Source organism: Macaca thibetana, chromosome 12 (assembly GCF_024542745.1).
Source record: "Macaca thibetana thibetana isolate TM-01 chromosome 12, ASM2454274v1, whole genome shotgun sequence".
NCBI lineage: Eukaryota > Metazoa > Chordata > Mammalia > Primates > Cercopithecidae > Macaca > Macaca thibetana.
This window is the reverse complement of record NC_065589.1, coordinates 20,327,524-20,349,482: the sequence shown is the minus strand read 5'-3', so window position 1 is coordinate 20,349,482 and position 21,959 is coordinate 20,327,524. Positions and strand designations below refer to the sequence as shown.

General features: G+C 45.4%; 1 protein-coding gene across 1 annotated transcript in view; it reads right to left on the bottom strand.

The window, feature by feature from the left end:
• The window catches only part of PAX3 (paired box 3), a 100,525-nt gene extending 78,566 nt beyond the window's left edge, over window positions 1-21,959 (bottom strand). The window contains exons 1-4 of the mRNA XM_050752483.1: window positions 21,514-21,959; window positions 19,964-20,199; window positions 18,529-18,658; window positions 17,173-17,307 (exon numbers count right to left, since the gene is read on the bottom strand). Coding sequence (XP_050608440.1) covers window positions 17,173-17,307; window positions 18,529-18,658; window positions 19,964-20,199; window positions 21,514-21,598 — 586 coding nt within the window. The 5' untranslated portion in view covers window positions 21,599-21,959. The remainder of the gene's footprint in view (window positions 1-17,172; window positions 17,308-18,528; window positions 18,659-19,963; window positions 20,200-21,513) is intronic.

Below are 21,959 nucleotides of genomic sequence, written 5' to 3'. Positions count from 1 at the left end.
ACAGGAACCCCTCCTGGGGAGACGTGGACTGTTTTTCTAGATGCTCATACTCCGTTTCACTACCTAATATTTATAAAACACAAATCAAGCCTGAGTGCCGGCTTTGGCCATCCAATAGGAACCCAAGATCATTTAAATCAAGTTTGTTCCACCTGTGGCTCGTGGGCCACATGCAGCCCTGGATGCTTTTGAATATAGCTCAAAACAAATTCATAAACTTCGTTAAAACATGAGTTTTGGCCCCGTGTGGTAGCTCACACCTGTAACCCCAGCACTTTGGGAGGCCGAGGTAGGCGGATCACGAGGTCAAGAGATCGAGACCAGCCTGGCCAACGTGGTGAAACCCTGTCTCTACCAAAAATACAACAATTAGCCGGGTATGGTGGCATGTGCCTGTAGTCCCAGCTACTCGGGAGGCTGAGGCAGGAGAATCACTTGAACGTGGGAGGCAGAGGTTGCAGTGAGCTGAGATCGTGCCACTGCACTCCAGCCTGGCATCAGAGTGAGACGCCATCGCAAAAAAAAAAAAAAATTGAGATTTTTTGTGATTTATTATTTTAGCTCATCAGCTATCTTGTTAGTGTTAGTGTATTTTATGTGTGACCCAAGACAATTCTTCTTGTTCCAGTGTGGCCCAGGGAACCCAAAAGATTGGACACCCTGATGAAAATGGTCCATGAATACACTGGCAGTTTCTGAATCCCAGATATCGTTGGTGAACTCAATCCCAGTTCTTCCACTGAGACCCTTTTGGTTTATATGCTCCAAAGTGATTTGTTTCTGAGGATCTCAAGAGTCCCAAAACTGAGAGTCTAGGAGTGTCTAGAGATTTAAGTCTCTGGCCCCCCGCTGGCCAGAAGCCTCCCCCACCCCCAGCCACAGCTAGCGGATCCATGACAGACATCCCTTGTACCCCACTCCTCTAGAGGAGGGGAATCTCATTTCTTCAGACCTCTGACAAGTGTCCAGGAGCCACTAGGGATGTGAGAGCTCAGCCCAGACCTCTGCTCCTTAGGGAGGGCTGTGAGTTTTAAGGTGAGATGAGCTCCACAGTTCCTTCCCAGTCTATAGCTCTGGGCCAAAGAGACCCTTCCTGTCCTTCTGCTTTTTGCCAGGGAGCCCAAAGGACACAAGCCAAGGCCCTTCCCTGGCACTGAGGAAGTGAGGGAAATCCACCTGTGGTGGAGGGTCGTTCTTGGTCCAACCTGGCTCTGTCTCCTCCTGGACAGCTCAATGGGGAATTGTGCCCTAGCAGGTCCTGCCCACCAGCACAGAACTCCCTCATAGCAGAGCTAATCCTGTCCTTTCTCAGTAAAGACAGGATCTGCTGAAGTGTGATTTTAGGGGCATCAGGAACCTATCTCCTGCCCCCACCAAACATGGACACCTGAGATTCTACCTTTAGGGATTAATTCCTTCATGCTAAGTTGTCAGCTCTCGGCATCCTTTAGAAAAGAGCAAATACTTTCCATTTAACCAGTTAAAGGCTTACCCAGTTGAGTTTCTTTTGTTTATTTGTTTGTTTGTTTTTGTTTGTTTGTTTGTTTTTGTTTGTTTGTTTGTTTTTGAGATGGAGTCTCACTCTGTTGCCCAGGCTGGAGTGCAGTGGTGTGATCTTGGCTCACTGCAACCTCTGCCTCCCAGGTTCAAACAATTCTCCTGCCTCAGCCTCCCAAGTAGCTGGGACTACAGGCACCTGCCACCACGCCTGGATAATTTTTGTATTTTTAGTAGAAATGGGATTTCACCATATTGACCAGGCTGGTCTCAACCTCCTGATCTCAAGTGATCCGACCTCCTCAGCCTCCCGAAGTGCTAGGATTACAGGCGTGAGCCACCGCACCCAGCCAACCAGTTGAGTTTCTATACGAATGAGGTATAGCTGGGTGCAAGCCTGTGTGTGTGTGTGTGTGTGTGTGTGTGTGTGTGTGTGTGTGTGTTGTTGTAGTAGTAGTGGTAGTAGTAGTAGCAGGAACGTACAAGACAAAAGGCAGGGACAGGGATTCAGGAAAGGAGAGGGAAGAGCACCCAAGACTGACTTCATTCTTTTCACCTAAGGTCAGCCCACAGGGCCCTTTATGGAAGGAAAGTGGGGGAAAACATTTTCAAAGGCTTTGGGAGAGGAGGGTTAGGAGGTAGGGGAATTTTCAAGTATGCCTGCGAAAAGCCTACACTTGTTCTGGTAACATCATTTCCTGTAAATTGTAGTTTGAGTGACAGTTCCTTTTATTGTTCCTGAAGTTTTTCCATAAGAATTTTCCAAGTACCAGAAATTTCCATGTGAAAGACAGTTATTGTCTTACCTAATGAATTTAATTTGGGTTTTCATGTTACAAAAAAATAGAAAGGATTCATTTCAGGGGAAAAATTGTTAGTTTAAACCAGTAACATTAAATTATAGTAATTCAATAAAATGATGAAAGTTAGCCAACAAAGATTCAGAAAAAATTTGGCTCTCTGTGTCATTTGTATTTTATAATAAAGAAATGGTTGGTCTCCTTATCTGACCAAGGTATATACTAGCACCCCATTAGGAATAGAGTCCAAGGTCAGGCATGGTGGCTCACACCTGTAATCCCAGCACTTTGGGAGGCTGAGGTGGGCGGATCACCTGAGGTCAGGAGTTCGAGACCAGCCTGGCCAACATGGTGAAACCCTGTCTCCACTAAAAATACAAAAATTAGCCAGACGTGGTGGTGCGTGCCTGTAATCCCAGCTATTCGGGAGGCTGAGACAGGAGAATTGCTTGAACGTGGGAGGTGGAGGTTGCAATGAGCTGAGATTATGCTGTTGCACTGCAGCCAGGGTAAAAAGAGCAAAACTCTGTCAGGAAGGAAAGAAAGAGAGAAAGAGAGAAAGAGAAAGAGAGAGAGGAAGGAAGGGAGGAAGGAAGGAAGGAAGGAAGGAAGGAAGGAAGGAAGGAAGGAAGGAAGGAAGGAAAGAAGGAAGGAAGGAAAAGAAAGAGAAAGAGAGAAAGAGAGAGAGGGAGGGAGAGAGAGAGGGAGAGAGGGAGGTAAGGAGCGAGGGAGAGACAGGGAGGGGGAGGTGGAGGGGAGGGAGGGGGAGGGGAAGGGGGAGGGAGGGAGGGAAGAAAGGAAGGAAAGAAAGGGAAGGGAAGGGAAGGGAGGAAAGAAAGAAAGAAAGAAAGAAAGAAAGAAAGAAAGAAAGAAAGAAAGAAAGAAAGAAAGAAAGAAAGAAAGAAAGAAAGAAAGAAAGAAAGAAAGAAAGAAAGAAAGAAAGAAAGAAAGAAAGGAAGAAGGAAGGAAGGAAGGAAAGAGAGAGAGAAAGAGAAAAAGAGAAAGAGAGGGAAAGAGAGAGGGAGGGAAGGAGGAAGGGAGGAAGAGGGAGGGGAGGGGAGAGGGGAAGGGGAGGGGAGGGGAAGGGAGAGGGGAAGGGGAGGGGAGGGGAAGGGAGAGGGGAAGGGGAGGGGAGGGGGAGGGAGGAGGAGAGGAGAGGAGAGGAGAGGAGAGGAGAGGAGAGGAGAGGAAGAAAGAGAAAGAAAGAGTCTTGTGCAATGGCTTAGCTTCAATTTTTCTAAAAAGGACAAATAATATAAGACAGAGGTATGCCAGGAAATGAGTGAGTACTTGCTTTGACCTCCACAAGAGTTGTATTTCCCTACTTTTTACTGACAACACATTGAGCCTCTTACAAAAGCAAGATGAGACAGTCATCCCACTTATCCATTGGTTTTATTTTCAGGAATGCCCCAAGAAAGACCAGCTGATACTTTCCATAGACAAGGAGAAGACCCAGAGGAGCCAAGGCCCAAAAAGTTTACTGAGAAGCCCAGAAACTGAATCCAAAGTAGAACAGGCCTTGAGTTTCCATCCTGGCCTCCTCCTTGGAGCCAATTCCCTGTATAATGGGGACTTGCCCAGTACCCAGGCATTCCTCTAACCCCTGCACTCTTAAGCCTGGCTCTTTGTAGTTTCTGATATGGTGCTAAATCCCCAGTCTTCCATTCGACTTCTGCTCTCAGACAAAAATTCAGCAAGTATTTGGAGCTTGGCAGGGCCAGTGACCACAAACGGACACTGGCTTCTAGTGAGAAACTGTAAAAGTTGCCTTTCTGTTGCCCTCTGATAAATGTGTGTCGTGTACACACGTGCCCCAGATGTGCCCTGTCTGCACAAAAGCCAAGCATATCTACCACCTGGAAAGTTTCCACACTGGATCAATTCCCAAATTATATTCTGCTCTGGCATACTGCTAGTCCACCGGGGGCACCGCGAGGAGACCATTTATTTGCTCAACTTGAAATGGACTTTCAGCCTTCTTTAGAAATGGTCTGAGAGGGTGTTTTAGACGACCCAGAACTTCCCAAAATGTAACCAACCGTTCCCATCTACTTGGGAATCATGAAATGGAAAATGGAAACACTTTCCTCAAATGAATTAGTGATCTACTTCCTATTTTTTAAAAACTTGCAAGTTTATAAATCAGAAGCAAAGGGCTGCTCTCCCCACAAAACACCTGCTCTCTGACATTAAGCCTGGAGGTTTAAGTTCCCTGGAGGATGGCTCTGCCTGCCACTTCCCTTCACCTGTATGGATAAAAGCAGTGTGATGATCTGTCAGTCACCTAAAGCTTGATCACTATGGGCCTAGAAGCAAATTATTTTACATGATCTAAATGTTTGTTGGGAACATCACAGCAACTTCATGAACAAATGAAACTTTTCCATGTTGATATTAATCCTCCGTAGACTTTCCTTCCTGTGTGGAGAGCTGCATACTTTTACAGGTAGTAATCAGATGCCACAAACTATGAGCCTGATTCAACCCAAATTATGCAGAGCAGGGAGTTTTTAAAAAGCTGCTTTTGATTTTTCTTAGCTCTTCGTAGACACTCTTAATGCAGGCCTGTTTCCATCCCCTAACTGACTCCTTTAGATTTCCATAGGCAAGTCAGAGAGAAAGCAAGAAGGAAATTGAGGGTACCTTGCTAGCCGTCTTCCATCTAAGCGCAAACAAAAGTTCTAGAATTAAGAAAACGCATTCTCCTGCCTTACCGGCAGACTATGTCCTGCACATTCTGAGCCTGGCCACAAGAACAGTCAAGAAAGAAGACGTGTTTTTGTTTTACTGTAATTTTTTTAAAAACAAAATCAAGATTTTGATTTCCAGAAATATCCTTCACCCCTAACTTGTTCTCCTATTTCTGAAAGGCCCATTCCTAAGAAGAAATGACTGGAAACATTTGCTCTATAATATTCATTGGCATTCACAGCTCCAGTTTTCTCGGGAGGATTTTGAGGGAGTTGTTTTTCTCAGGTACTTGGAGCAGAGTCCTTTCTGGCTCATTTCACGGACTGAAACGTCTAGCTTAGGTAGACCAGGTATTCAGCAGGGCAACAACGGAATTCTGTAGCATCAGATTTAAGGGAAAATAGATTGAAATGATTTGGGGGAAGCAAGGCTTTCAGAAAAAACATAAAAAGTCTTTTGTGCAGAGATGGGCATGGATACATACTCTCTAAAAATTCACAAATTAAAAGTCAGCCATTCCCAAACTCAAGAAACCCCTAGAGCATCCGGCAGCACTTCTGAAAAATAAATACAAGACCATATTTTCTTATTCATAAACCCCTCTCTTACTAGTTCAAACCTAATTTGGTGACCTTGGAGACAACTTTTCTTTTGTAAGTAAACAATTATAATAAGTTGCCTCTAAGTCATTATAAAACTACCCACAATTTTTCTGGCTTACAAAGAAAAATAAGAATACTTAACATAAAGAGACTACTTTTGATGTTGTCAAACTTAAATGAACAGCAAATAGGGGAAAAGAATTTTTTAAAAAGAACCAGTAAGTCAAAGAAAAAAGTTTTCCTTGTATTTAGAGAATGTTCCATTTGAAGAAGCAATAGAATATTGGAGGAATGTCCAGAGGGTAGTCACTGATAGCAGAACAACTCTAAGCAGTAATTTTGAAACCTATGTTCCTACTCACATATAGTGATAGGAGAAAACATATCATTTTGCTTGTGCAAGTGACCAAAAGCAAACACACTCCTGCACCATGCTTTCTAAGAACTTCCCCCACCATTTGTTCTCAATGCAGAACCCAAATTCCACCAAAGCTACCAGAATTACAAATGTCTTTCCTTTTGTCCTTACCAGGGAGGAATGATTTTACAAATAAACTCACACAGGTGCCAAATGGTGCTGTCAGATTGAAAACAATCTACATGTTGTTAAATAAGTCATCCTTTGCCAATATGATGGAGTACTATGCAGCTATACAAACAAGACATTATGCAGAATAATTCCTGAGATATATTCTAAAGTAGAAAAAAAATCAAGGTGCAGAAAAGTTTATACTGCAGGTAGACTACCATTTCTGCCAAAGGGGTAAGATAATATTTTTTTAAAAAGAGAGAAATGTAATTGTTTGGTTGGCATAGAGTGTCTGGAAAAATAGACAAGATACTGGTCACTAGCAGACAGAGGTGGGAGGAAAACTAGTCACCGGACATCCATTTATATCTTTTGAATTTTGTGCAAAGTGAACGTTTTACCCAGTCAAAAATAAATACGATAATTTTTTTTAATCTGACAAAGTATATGTTTCACTTGAGTGTTTGGGTCAACAAGAGTGCAATCCTCAGAATAAAAGAACATTTCCCTTTGGAGGCTGAGAGTTGGCCCCCATAATCCAGGAGTCTCCTTGCATCTAAAAGCCTTCAGGGGGCCGGGACCGTCCAGAAGGAAGGCCCCATGGCTCGCCAGCGAATTTTTATCAGTTCACTGGGGGCCCGGCTGGCCAAGGAGCTCGGCTGCCTGCTGCGAAGCCTAAGCCGCAACAGCTGCATAAACTGGCTGTGCCCCAGCCTGACCTATTTTGGAGACAGGTCAGACCAGTGCATGCGGGGATAAGAAAACAACCTTCCTTGCCGCCACTGGCTGCACTGCCAAGCTGCGCCAGAAGGAGAAACATGGGGGCAGGAGCTCTCCAGCTCCTAGGAGCCTTACTAGCCAGGTTACTTTCTTTTTCACTCTCACACTGCACCCCAATAACACAGAAGCCTCCAACATTTTGGAACTAAATGGAGGAAAATGAAACAGAAAGGTCATTAAAATGTATCCTTCAGCTTGAAGAGTGCTACTTTGGAAGGTATCCTTAAAACTTCTGAGCTCCAGTTTTAAAGGAGAGGGAATTAAGAAGAATCATGCACAAAGAAAAAAGAATGCACACAACCTCACGTGCAGAGCCATAAAGACCTTTAAGAACAATGACGCAGGCTGAAGAGGGGATATAATGAGAAACTATGCAAAAACAATTCCACAAAATGAAACACTGTAACAGCATTTTAGGAATAGGAATGGATATATGAGACTCATTTTCAAAAAGCAACCTATTTGTCAATTCCTGCTCCGCTGAAAAAACTTGTGCCAAACACACAAAAAAAGTTTGAGTTGTAGTTTCAAAAAAAGCCAAGCTAATCTAAAAGAGCAAAGTAACCTTTTAAACTGGGAGGAAAAGTAATTAAGAAGCATGTTTTGACATCTCAGCTAATGGTTTTAGAATTTTATTTTTTATACCCATTAAATTGAAGTTATTTACATTAAATAGTTGCTCATAAACTCAATTTTTTGACTTGGCGAAAGCGGACTTAGTGGTGTGGGTGGGTGTCTGTGTGTGTGTGTGTGTGTGTGTGTGTTTGGTCTTCATTGTTGTTTCTAAGCCCTGAATTAGGTTTTATCTGCCCTTGGGCAGAGCCCATCTGCTAGTTTGTAGGCTGGTCATTTTCTGCATGTTCAGAGATTTTTTCCTCCAACCAAGACTTTTGAGTTTTACTGCTAGGTGTAATTTGCACATAATATGCACCTTCTCGTTTCTTTCTCACAGAATCCTGGAAAGCTGGTATGCAGTTCCCTACCTTAGAGATGTCAAAACTGAAGTTCAAGAGGTCACAACTAAAATGTGCTTGGTCTCAATTTTAGAGCAAAATTGGTGATGCAAAAACAGACCACTTTCACCTTGGGTACTGTGCTTTCACAATGCAACAAAGATCTGAAAAGGTACTTTGGAGTGTGTTTAAATCAAACAAGACAAAAAGCATTCAATTGCTTTAGTGAACCTCAGTTGGGAAACTAGCCAAGTGGGGATTCATAAAGAAGAAACCTATTGCTTTTCTTATAATAAAATGAATTGGACCAATTAATTTTCTTTAGTTCAGGTTAAGCTCAACCATGACGATTGAGACACACACATGCACACACGCTGTGGCCAAGATTTTCTTAATCATGATATTACATTTGAATATTGAAAGAATTTAAATATATGTTTGAAGACAGATTCTATGAATCTATAATCATTTAAAAATGAAACGCTTTTTGAAAGAAAGAGGTAGTATAAAGGAAACTAGGAAGTTAGTACTCAAAGGCAAGGGCCAATGAACTGGGTAAGAGCCAAGAGCCTGTGAACTGGGTAAGTTATGCCTACACTGGAGTTTGCCACAAAAAGCGTGGGGGGAGAAGAGGGATATATTTAAAAGTCACTTTCACTTTATGTATATATATACATTTAGCATATCTGTGTACCTGTAAAAATCACAAAATGCAAATGCAGGCTTTCTATTAAAAATGCAAATGTGTATGTGACCATATCAGCATTTACTATGAGAGTACACAATAATTCCATGGTGAAACACAAATTTCATAGCAGTTAACTTTTCTTTCTTAGTATTCTACCCTAACTTACTTATTATTTCCAATCATTAACACAAGACCAAATGTATTTAATTCTACCATTGTTTCCATAAATATGCCTACTTTTCAATTATAAAAATTTTGAAAATCTACATTTAAGTCTTGATAAACCTATACTACTTGAATTATCCATATGATCCTATAAATTTTTAAGTGCTAAAAATCAGTGGTATTTCCTCTCTCTCAATCCTATGTTGTTCAACCAAGAAGTCTCCCGTCCCTGTCACAAAGCATTTTGATCACCTATTTTTTTTTTTCTGAAACAGAGTCTCGCTCTGTCATCCAGGCTGAAGTGCAGTAGCACGATCTCAGCTCACTGCAACCTCCGTCTCCCAGGTTCAAGCAATTCTCCTGCCTCAGCCTCCAAAGTAGCTGGGGTTACAGACGTGTGCCATCACACCCGTCTAATTTTTATATTTTTAGTAGAGATGAGGTTTCATCATTTGGCCAGGCTGGTCTCAAACTCCCAACCTCAGGTGATCTACCTCCCTCGGCCTCCCAAAGTGCTGGGATTACAGGCGTGAGCCACCGCGCTGGGTTGCTTGATCAGCTATTTTTAAACAGAATATATTGGATTAGGTCCAAGGTGCATGGGGAATTGGCTTATAGAATTCAGAGTTGATATTCACATACTATTACAGATACAGTAAATATGGCCAAACAAAAGTACATAAGAAAGTGTAGTCGAGGAATTACGCAATGAGTTTAAGGAGCCAAATATACAGCTAGTTTAATAGTTGCCTACCTTGAGTTTTAATCTATTTTGCTAGGGAAGGTAATTTATCAATCACCTTAGTAAGAGGTGGACATAAAAACTCAGACTACTTTGATCAACTTACTTTACCACAAAGTGGAGGTGTTTTGTTTTGTTTTGTTTGACTTAAAATCCTGCAGCAAAATGTAAAATGCTATGAACTTTGCTGTATGCAATGTGCGAGGCAAAATGCTTTCTCAAGATTTTCGTTTCTCCTAGAAGAAATGTGCATCAAATCAAATTGTTAACACTGTTGCCCTTTATTCAATACAATTTCATTTTCAAAGACAAGTGGCCACTTCAACAGCAGCAATTACCTGTTGGTGGTTTTTAAAAAGATTTATCAGGAAGGAAAGAAGGAAAAGAAGAAGATAAGAATTTATAACACCTATTATTCTTCAACTGTCCTCAATAACTATATTTCATGATTTTCATATCTCCCTTTGACAGTTGTGAACTTTCTAATTCTTCTCTCTTGAATCGGTGTTTTATAATGTTAAATAGGCATTTTGATAACTGTGCATATTCCAACTAAAAATTGGAAATATATGTATTCTGTTCATTTTGGAGCATAATCTCAGCTTAGATAATTTGAAGAAAGCTTTCCTAAAGGAGAGGTGCTCTGCTTCCAGCAAAAGCTCACAATGCTATTGGAGCTCAGTATTTCCCAACACTGTAGGGTAGAGCTAAAAGCTGAGTTGCATCTTGCTCTACCAAAGACTGGTGTGAATGGGACAAAAATATCTTTCCCAATAGGGCAGAGGATGGCCATTAGGGGATTAGTCTTCTCACTAACCTTTATTAGGAAGGAAAGAAATAAAATAGGTATTGAAGGTAAGAAATTATAACACCTATTATTCACCTATTATAGAATTATAATACTTACTGCTGCTTTGGTGTCTATCTTCCAGAAAGATGGCAATATCTGAATTTTCTCAGAAATATCTGAAATTCCTTTTCACAATTCCCCAACTAAAGGCAGCCGGTTCTTGGGTCAGCAATTTTGAGTTGGTACTGAGGTGAGGCCCAGCTTGGAGCTGGAAGCTGCTGTCCCTGGGGCAGTGTATGAATACACAGCCTAATACACAAGGATGAAAAGTTCTTGAACTCTGTATGTATATGAAATATACATTTGAAATATACGACAAAGAACTATTTAATGCTATATCTGGACCCAGGACATGGGAACCGTAACAAATCTGAGCTAACTGTAACTTCTGGCTTAATCTATTTCAGGCAGTTGTTCTACACTGCAATGTTTGGTAGTAAATATTTTACATCAGAGAGCATTTAAGCACAGATAGATTATTAATTAATAGGAGGATTCTAATAGAAAATATTAGATAATACCCACCAAAATTCTGCTCTCTATGTCAAGATTCATCTTGCTCAAGAGCGAACAAGAGTAAAAAATAAAATAATAAAGCCTCATGCACAATTTTTTAGTGATGAAATGAGCACAAAGAAGGAGATTTGAAAACCTCACACACAGGCAGATTCATGATGCACAGTTATATATCCAAAGCCTAAATCTGGCATGAATTGTACAACCTCAGTTAGTGCTCTTTGTTGGAATTTGCAAATTAAGCGCAGAGATGGTATTTCCAAAAGATTCCTTTGCAGAAGTTTTGCTTTCATAATAAAAGAAAAACCTATGCAAATACACTGAGTTCTTAAACAAAAGTCTAATAGTTCATCTCAGAATCAACAGTTTAAAAAAGTCGTAAAGTGATTCAAGGAAATATTTCTCCTGGCATTCAACAACTGGGAGACTGTGCTGTTACCTCAGTTTCTGATGACTTGAGAAAGTGCAATCCATAGGACAAACATATCTTCATTTTGTGCAACTATAGTTTAGTGCCAGCATAATTCTTAGTGTAATAATTAAACTCTAACAATACACATACCGCACACATAAACACATATCTATTCCCAAATTATAGAGGATTAGAAATATACATGAGAGTCACCTAACCATCTATAAACACAGAAATTATGGAAACACGGGTAGAGAGATGTAGTCAATATAACTCTCAGATTCCTGTATATTTAATTATTCCCCACCTAATCTTACATAAAAATCTGCTATGTTTTCATTAAATTCCAGCTTGGAAGACAACTTTAGGGCAACTTTTGTATTTAGAAATTTAGCAACAGGCAGGTAGTAGCTGCCGTGCTTTCTGCCACCCACCCCTCGACAAAATGAGAATCTATTTGATGATAAATTCACCATCATAGCCTCAGTTCTAAGTAAGAAATCACGATAGGATAATTAAAAACACCCCATGAGTCTTCTCTACAAACCTACAACATGTAACTGGTTTCAGTTCCTATTTCTTAAAGAGAATTTGGTCAATTCCTCCTTAGAGATTTCAGAGGAAAAGAAGGATTTTCCAGGACAGATAAATTGAAATGATCCCGCTTTGATCTCTGTGGTTAAGAACCCGGCACAATGGAAGATGACCACTGAGGGGCCGCGCTCCCGGCCTTTTAATGCGTAACAATGGTATCACAAACAGCTACTTAATCAATATTTGGCCAGAGCTGCTGAAAACTTCCTTTTCAGATTTTAATTCCCACTTGTAAAACAACCCCAGAGCAGCCAGTGAGATAAGACATTAAACTGACTGCTTAATTGCCTTTTAGTGTCTTGTTAGTTATATATGTACATTCTAAACTGTTCTTTAATCTTTATTTACCCTCCTGGGTAAGGGTACCTGTCATACAGAATCCAATCGAACTTAAAACATGTTCTGTTCCAGCCCAAGCCAAACTCTATTTCTCGGCGTTTGTTTGTTGTTACTGTTGCAGCTTTTCATTTTCATTGGCCATCTACTTATATACAACTTAAACATTTAGTCTCACAGTAGGAAGAATTTTTTGTTGTTGTTCTCAAAATATATGCATTCATGGACGCTGAAGCCATTCGGATTTAGCGGCCACGCTCCTGTTCACGTGATCGATTTCTGTATATTCCACTCGCCTGAACCGCTGCGCGCTGACTGGTTCCGCCTCACCGCCCGGGTGGGTTTTACTGCTCAGCCCTGGGGACTTTTAAATGACCCTTCAGTAATTATTACGCAGTAGAAGCCCCTACGTCCTGGTTCCGGTGCTATCAACAATCAAATCAAACCCCAAAATAAACATACGATTTCAAGCATTAATTAGAAAATCTACATGTTTTCAATAAGGCTAGCAGGTAAGCACACAGCAGTCAACCAAACCAAATAGGCGAAAAGAAAAAGCTAGGAGCTGAACTCTGGTGTTTCCTTTCAAGTCGTTGCAGCAGGAAAATTGTTACCGCGACATTAACAGATAGAACACGGCGTGGTGTTCTAATAGAATTCAAGTTCTGATACTTCCAACACTTTTTTAAATGGGTGGTATTTCTTTGTTGAGTTTTGCAAGGACTTCAGAAAATATGAAGTTTACTCTAAACAATCGAGACGACGTTGAGGTCAAATTCGTGATCCTAACAAATTGACTTGGAGAGCGGTCTGGTCCGTCCACTTGAATAAAGGATCCGAGGCCATAAACCTATGATCCTACACCCAATGATTTTAATCTATGGGAAAGTTTGTCTCCCGCCTTCCCTTCTTCCCAACCTTGAACCAAAATGTCCCTTCCTGCTCAGTAACGGGAAAAGAAATGACCCTTCGTTTTCCTTGATTTCAGCAGTCCCTTAATGATAAGAGTGCTCTTTTCATGATTTCACTGGAAATAAAATATTCCAAAGACCTTTAATGCTTTTCTACGTTTTAAACTGATTTATCTTCCCCTACCTCCCCTCAAAAAAGCTGAAGTCGTCCTCGTGAACTTTACAAAAGCTGACAAGCTTACAAATAAAATGGAAACTTGAGCAAAACTTTTGTCACTTTTACTTTCTCCAATTTTTTAAGAAAGCACTCTTTTTTGTAAACGTCAAATAGGAGGGGACAGATAGGAAAGGAATATAAGCCCCCAATCGACTATGCTTGAGATCTCTTAGCGGTATCTTTTAAATTGTTGCAAACCTCCCACGCTCACTTGTGATTTTAAAAGGGAGGAAAGTCTTATGAGAGTGTATCGCCAGTCCCCAATCAAAACATCAATTTGGCAATCTGGCCTCTCTCCCCCTGCACTCCGGAGCTGCCACTTCAAAGCCACTACAACAAGTCAGTAATTGTAACGTTGCATCTAAATATTTAAGCGAGAGTCTTGCAGTCGCGTGTCCATTTACAGTCCTCAACTGTCCTCTAATTCCATTACTGCACAAAGCAAAAATGTTTCCCAAAACTCACAAACAGGAAAAGCGTCACCCTGCTGGAGGAGAAGAAGGAGGGGTGGAGGAGGAGGAGGAGATGATGAAGGGGCAGTTTCTATTGATTAGTCACCGCTTTTGTGTTAAGGGCTTTCTTTAAAATAAGAAAAAAATAGGGGGAGGTTGCAGAAATTTCACTAATGTGAGCCTCAGGCAAGGGAGGAAAAAAAAAAGAGGAGAAGAAGGGGGGAGGCGGGCTGTGTCTAGATGAAAGTGAGAAGGACATAAAGGAGGCAATTGAGTCGGCTGCAGCCCGGCGAGCTAAGCTTCGAGCCGTCCAGAGAGTAGGGGAGGGGGCGGCGCGGCGCGGCGCTTTGGCGCAGAGCGCAGGAGTGGGGGCCCAGCCCATTGTGGCGGCGCCCGCGGGCCCGCTCGGCCGAGCCGGGGGAGGAACAGAGGCGCCCATTGAGCGGCCGCTGCGCAGGGCCGTGCCCACAGCCCCGGATGCCTCGGCCAGGACTTGGCTCCCCCGGCTGCCCCTGCTCCAGTCTCAGCGCGGGCCAGGAGCTAGGGGGATTGGCGATAGCGGGCGGGGGTAGTGTTCCTGAGCCGCCCAGCCCTCTCCTTTCTCCTGAGCTATGAAGCTGGAAGGATGGATGCAGCAAGGGTGCATCATGCTTAGTGCGCGCCCGTTAGGGAGCGCGGGCCCGAGCGCACTAGCTCCGCAAGCCACTCAGCTCTTGGATTGAACGAGGGAAAAGGGAAAGCTGGGAAAGTTAAGAGGACCATCTGAGAGAAAGACACTGGAGAGAAGAATGAGGGTGATTCTGACCTCATTCAAGGTGGCTCAATCCTTTTGTCCCAGTGTCTGCCAAGCAGAGCTCAGGCCAAAGATGTCCCTTGAAAAGCCAGGCTCAACAGCACCCACCAGACCCACTCACTGGAAACAGGCAAGAATACACCACACTGGTCAGGGGACCCCAAAGTCCCTCCTCCCTCAGATTTCTCCTCCCTCTCTGCCAGGGCGCTAGGAGCGCTTTATCAGCATTCATTCTATTTTACAAGCGGGCAGCCTGGGATTTTTGATGCCCAAACAACAGAAAGAAGTTTTTGAAGTTTCTAGACTTCAAACTACACCTCACTCTGTCCTTTCTCTGGGCCCCTGTTGCCCTCCAGGGCTCACCTAAAAAGGAGCTAGAGGTGCTGAAGAGACTGACACTGCATCTTCCTTGACAACCCCAAATTAAATTAGGCTTCAGTCTCCAAGGTGTGTGTGTGTGTGTGTGTGTGTGTGTGTGTGTGTGTGTGTGTGTGTGTGTTTCCAACAGCACAGCCCCCACTGGGGAGAATACTCTGATTTTAAAAATGGTAGCAATTGCCCTTGAATAGCAGCCGGCCCAGCTAGACAGCCCAAAAGACTAGAAACATTTTGTAGGTGAAATGGCCACTTTTTCCACGCTGGAGAGTCCATAAAACTTCCTGGCGCAGCAGCTATTGGGGCTCATTGAATAATTCATCCCTCATTGCAAGCCCATAATGTCTATTCTCAGCCTTTTGTGGTGCTGTTTTCTCTTCCTTTCTCCTTGAATTATAAAAAGGTTGCCTTCCTTTGTTCACATCAAGCTGCTCCGAGCTGGAGCTTTGTCTGGGCTGAGCTAAAGTGTGAGTTTCAATGGACTCTCCAGGCTTTGTCTCCCAAGTTCATCTCCAAGTGTAGATTGTGTAGAGAAGGCCTTCTTTGTAAAAGCTGGAAAAGTTGTACAAATGTTTGACCAGCTCATTTGGGACGTTTTGTCTCCTGGGCCTCAGTCGCCTGTACTGCGAGAGAGCAGCCAGCCTGCCACGCCAGTGCCTCCAGCAACAAGTAGCAAAGCCGTGAGTCCCCAGCCTCTGTGACTGCTCCGGGCTCTTCTCCCCATTGCCCACAGGAACACATTTGGTTTGGGGTTGTCTGACTCCCTACCTTCCTCCCTTCTCAGCACCTCTATGCTGCAGCTAGGCCTGGGATAACAGCCAAGGTATCTTCTCAGAGACCAGGGCAGAAAAATGCACTCTCTAAAAAGAGGATTTAGGCTGAGTCCGTAGGAGGCCTCTCTCATACAGCAAAGGAAGCATCTCCCTTCCCAATCTGCTGTAGTTGGACATGTCTTTGATTTCTTGTGTGCATCAGAGTATCTACATTTGTTTTTCCCTCAAATCAGCCATTTGGGTCTGTAACTTCCAAATCTAAATGTTCCTTCCAGGTTGTGTACAGATCTTGCACTGCTTTGTAAAGCAGCCGCTCAGGAGAGCCAGTGGCTGCCCCAGAGTTGGGCAATGAAGATAAAAGAAGTCCCACTTGGATGCCACTCTGGTAAGGGCTCAGACCCAGCTAGTCGCAGTTGGTGACGGCTCTGAGCCCCCCTGGAAAGCCTCCTGTCCCTCTGGCAACTCCAAAACTGACTTTGCCCGGTGAACTCCAGGTCCCAGGTGGGGTAACTTCAGGCGCGAGTGGGGCTGCTGGCCACTCTTGACCATTTGTGCATTTGAAAAGGGGCAACCATCTCCAAGGCCAAAGCCACTGAGACACAATCCCCCCATCTCCCACTGCAATGATCCCTCCCTGGTTCAACTCTGATGGCATTTCTTTTCTTTTCTTTTTTTCTTTTTGCGTGTGTACCCTTAAAGTTTGAGGATGACTTGCAGCGGGTGAAGGGGAAGCGAGCTGCACTTCTGTCTCCCATGAGGGAGATTTTTTTTTCTTAGTGCTGACAGTGCACAGCCAAAAAGGAATCGGAGGTCCGTACCCCTAGAAGACAGAGGGTGCCCGCACTCTAAGAACCCAGATCCCTTCAATTTGTAACCCAGAGCTTGGGTTCCTTTCAATTCCCAGACACACACAGGTTAAACCCCGTCACATTTGAAAATTAATTTCAAACAAATCAAACCAGTGAACACACACACACATTTATAAGGCAGCCAATGTGGGGGCAACTTTTGGAAGGCCCTTGCCCAAAAGAGTTCTCTCTCTCTCTCTCTCTCTCTCTCTCCTTTACTGCGGGGAAACTCCGGAGACCAGGGCCTTTCCTGAGAGCATAAAAGCTACTTCAACTTCTGAAGATTCAAGTACCCTCTATCCCAGGCCCTACAATTGCTCAGAGATGCCCAGTCTCATACCGTTTAATGGCAAGAGAGTAACAGCTTCCCCTGCCCCCTCCAACAGAGCACAATTCACAGTTCTAGAATCCCAGGGGCTGACAGTGGTAAGAAAGAAAGATTTACAAAACGGAAAAACTAAGCAGAATAGAAATGTTTGTTTTAATTCCTAGTGTCCCTCTGGTCTTCCACTTCCATGCCCTTACTCCGCGCATGAAGGGACCTTGATCCAAGCTGGGCTTGGCTGCCTTCAGATCCGCAACGTCAGGGAGCCGATGCCCGCCAAGGTCCCCAGCGAGTGCGCCGCCCAAGGCGCCACCTCTTACCTCGCTCGCTCAGGATGCCGTCGATGCTGTGTTTGGCCTTCTTCTCGCTTTCCTCTGCCTCCTTCCTCTCCAAGTCGGCCTCCTCCTCTTCACCTTTCCCGAATTTACTCCTCAGGATGCGGCTGATGGAACTCACTGAGGGCGGGAGGAGGAAGGAAGCAAGGGAGTGCGCATAGCTGAGACAAGAGGGACTGTGCGGGAAGGAGGCCCCCCCACCAACCCCTAGCCAGGTCCCTAGAGCCGCTGCCCTGCACTGCTCGGGTGTCCCCTCCTGCATCCCTGGGCATCCACATCCTTCTCCAGCCCTCTCATCCTGCCATTCAAACCCCCCTCCCTATTATCTGTATCTCGGTACTGAAAGACGGAGCCTGGGAAAACCGCGCCTCCAGGTTAGGGCCGGATGCCATCTTTGTCCCTCGATTCTGGGCAGGAAGCGTTTCCCTTCTTGGACTCCAAAGACCGGGCTCTAGGTCTCCAATCTAAGAGAATTCTCCCACCAGCCCACTGGGTATCCTCCTTCCTCCCCACCTGAATGCATGGATCCTGCGGTTCGCCTTAAGGGAGGAAGAACCAAAGCTGACCTGTCCACCACCGCCCCCGCCCCCACCCCCGTAAATCAAGTTTCTTCTTTTCCTTTCCTTTTTTTTTTTTTTTTAAGGCTATAAAGGGTTTAAATTTCAACTGTAGAATCGTTTCCTATTGTAAAAATCAAAAGAAAATGCACTCTCTCCCACTTATTTTTTCCAGATTCCAGTCTGGTAAACAAATCCATGTTCTGAAATATATGTTTCTCGCAGAGGGAAAAAGGGAGTTTCCTTTTAATTAAAAACAAACCCTCCCGTGCGCCCTCGAGCTGGCCCCGTGCTCGCCCCTCTTCTCCCTCCGCCTCCCCCAGGCTGCCGCGGCAGGGGGCTCCTGACCGTCCCTGAGACTCTCGGGGGCAATCGGGGCCGTTGTGAAAGCCTCCACAGCCCTGCGCACACGGCAAAGTCCCTCCCGGCGCGGGCCCCATCTCCCTTCGGTTGGGGTTACCAAAACATTTGTTTCTCTTTAAAAGGGAACATCAATATTAATAAACGCTCTGCCTCCGCCTCACGTTTCCTGCCCTGCCTCCTTGTCAGAAATCTTCTTTGGGGAGTCCTCAGCGGTGGTCTCGCCACCCTCCGCCCCCAGGACAAGCATTTCACCCCTCCCTCCATAAAGTGCCAAGAACGCCTGGTTGTTAAATATTTCAGGGCCTCGGGAGAGGCCACCTTCCAATAGCTGAGATCGATAATTGGGGTGATTACGTCTTGTTCTACCTGCCGGGGTAATAGCGACTATCGCGCCTCGGGGAGACGTTAATGGGCCTAGTACCTGAGGGCACGGTGTTTCGATCACAGACCGCGTCCTTAAGTAATTTGTCTCGGATTTCCCAGCTGAACATGCCCGGGTTCTCTCTTTTGTATTCCTCAATTTTCTTCTCCACGTCAGGCGTTGTCACCTGCTTTAAGAGAACAGGCGGGCAGGCGTTGGTACCCAGTACCCTGGGCCAGGTGGCGGCCCCACCGCCGCTGGGCCTGTCGGGATGCTCCTCCCTGAATCCTCTGGGACAGTCCCCCTTTGTTAGCAAAAAGACCCCAACTCTCCGAGGCACTTTAGAAAGAGACAGACAAGAACACATCCCATTCCGGAGCAGCCTGGGAAGCCTCTACCTCCCCGAGACAGGCCCCAGACAACCGGGATAAATTCAAAAGAATTATAACATCTTGATGGGGGTGGGGTGGGGTTGTACTTTCTCATCCCTGGAAATAAGGCAACTCCTTACACAGAACCAACATGAAAACGAAACTAAAAAAGCAATGCTTGAAAAAGGAGCTGAAAAATTAAGTTAAATCTTCCACTTGTGCTTTTCCAAAGGTATAGTTATGCTAAAGTGAAGACTGAAATGTAAAGGTACGTATTTAGGTTTTTAAAACTTCGAGTCGATGACAAATATAAATAAGAGAGACTGACTCTTCTCTCCGCCGCCAGTATATATATTTTTTAAAGAAGAAGAAGGTTCCAAAGATTCTTAGAAAGGCTGTGAAAGGGTTTCAATAGATGGGAAGGAAGAGGAGGGTGTTTGGAGGTCTTCGGTTTACCATAACCCTCTTGATTTTGCCCCGTGGCAACTGGAAGAAAAGACAGACCTTGTGTAATTCCCTCCCACTCAACCCTAGTTGGCGTGACTCTTTCTTTTTAAAAAGGGAACCAAAATAATTTGAGGATAGCACCAAACTGCTTATATTTTTTAATGGAGTCATTGGCTTATTACAAAGAAAACTAATCATCCTAGTTTTTGACTCATTGAAAACAATTTGCACTGGGGGAGACTGAGGGCGGGGTTTGGGAGACAAACCGGTATAAAACCTGAAGAGGTTCCTTACATTCGTTTTGGAAAGGACAGTGCCATGGGTGGGAGCTGGGAAGACACTTAAGGAAGAAGTCGGCAACAGGTGGGCACATACAGCTTGCCTACTTTAAGTGTTTATCTATTAAAATAATTTGATGAGGATTGCAAGGCTTATGGGCTGTAAAAAACAAATGTGATTTTTCCTTTGCAAAAAGGAGAGAGCTTTCCCTAAGTGTTCATCAAGAAGTGTCCAGGGCACGCACACACATACACACACACACCCCTTTACACACTTCCACAAACTTCAAAAATAACTCATTGGAGAGCCCCAGATGCCAGCCATTCCCCCCTGCCCACTCTTCCCCCAAACAGGGGACCACAGTCTGGGAGCCAGGAGGGCAAGGCCCGCCCTCTCACCTTGGGCTTGCTGCCGCCGATGGCACCAGGACGTATGGAGCCGGTCTCCTGGTACCTGCACAGGATCTTGGAGACGCAGCCGTGGGACACGCGCAGCTGGCGCGAGATGACACAGGGCCGGATGCCGTGGTGGGCCATCTCCACGATCTTGTGGCGGATGTGGTTGGGCAGCGGCCTGCCGTTGATAAAAACGCCGCCGAGCTGGTTGACGCGGCCCTGGCCGAGGGGAGTGGACACTGTGGGAAGGTGAAAAAGAGGGAAAAAGGGAAGGGAAGGGAAAAGTCACTGGAGGAAAATAAAAAGCAAAGAAGAGCAGCACTTAATTTCGCAGTCTTCTGGCCCATCCTCATGTTACAGCACCGACACTGAAACTGCTCGACATCGGACTCCCAGACCCAGACCTCCTTTCAATCACATTTGTTCAAATTATTTAGCAATATAGCGCGTGTAACCTTGTGTAAAGACAGCAAGTGGGGCAAAATAATTCTCCCCAGAGAAAGCATCTTCCATTTTGGGCCCGGGAGGAGTGGCAACTTAGGAGATCCTGTAGCTCATAGAGTGTCTAGCTTGCTCTAGAAACAGCCGCCTGGCGAAGAGAAGTTCACCCAGGCGCTGGCCTTGATGAACTCTGATCCCACCGATCCCTGTCCAATTGGGATCGCTCCCTTTCTAAGGGACTTGGGCGAGCTGATAGCCCTTGGGGTTTCTAGCCAAAAGCGCAGCAGCCAAGAGTCAAAGCGGGTCCAGAAAGGAGGCCCACGCAGCAGTGCCTGTGTCACCTGTTACATCTTGGGACAGAGACCACAGCAGCGGCAGGACTGCTCCTGGGTCCCCTAGCCCCCATTCCTGCTCTGGGTGTTACATTCTACTCTAGGCTGGGTGTGAAGGGGGTGGGGGTGGGGGCGATGAGCATCTCTGCTGGAGCACCCTAACCTCGAAAACCATTGGAAACGGCTCAGGCTTGCACAAGGCTTCCTGCCTCCTCGGGATTCCCAGAATCTTCAAGTGGACTGAAAGGCGATTCCTAAACAAGTTACAGAAAATTCTAGACGCTATTTGACACAAATAGAATTCTAATTTATTTAATTATTCTAAAAATTCCAATCACAATGGCGCGGCGTCAGCCACCACAATTTTGCAGGGCAAAAAAATGCTTCCTGAACTAACATATGTTTCACAAGTGTGGGCGCAGCCGGGACAATTTCGAGACAATTTCGAGTGGACAAATTGCGGAGAAGTTGCTTCTGCAGCTCAGAAGCTGATTCACCCTTTCTCCACCGCGACATTTCCAAAACAACAGGGGCAGGTCGCCCCGGCCCGCTGCAGGCCTGGCCGCCCAGCTCCGTCCGGATTTGAAGAGAGCAGCGCGCTCCATTTGCAGAAAGGAAATCGAGTAGGTCCTCTACCCCGACTGGTGCTTCTTGGGGTGTGGGGTGCCCGGGGAATGGGCTTACTGGAAGCACCAAAGGAGCCTGTGGAGCCTGCAGATGGGGTGAGGCAGCCGGTCCCAGGCCCCGGGATCCAGGCGGCGCCCTGAGGCCCTCCCTTACCTTCCAGAGGGAACCCGCTGCGCGGGTAGTTCTGCCCCGGGCCCGGCCGCATCATCCTGGGCACAGCGCCGGCCAGCGTGGTCATCCTGGGGGCAGCTTCGCTCGGAAATTATATCCAGGTGAAGGCGAAACGGAAAGGCGAGTGCGGTGCGAGTGACCCTCGGAAACTATCCGGAGCGTGGAGAGCCCCTCCCCAAAACGGCTGGAGAGAGAGGGAAGGACGCGGGGAGGGGTGCTGTCGGTTCCTAGTCCAGAGGCCGGAGCTGGAACCCGGGAAAGGGGAGGGCGGGGAGGCCCCGGAGTCCAGGATCCCGAGCCCAGGGCGGAAAAGTTTGGTGCGAGTCCGGGCAAATGCTCCCGCGACTGGGGTCCCTGAAAAGGGGGCTCAGAGAGCCACGGCAAGCCGGGGAGTCGGGTGAGGCGGGAGCGCGGCCTGCCTGAGTCTC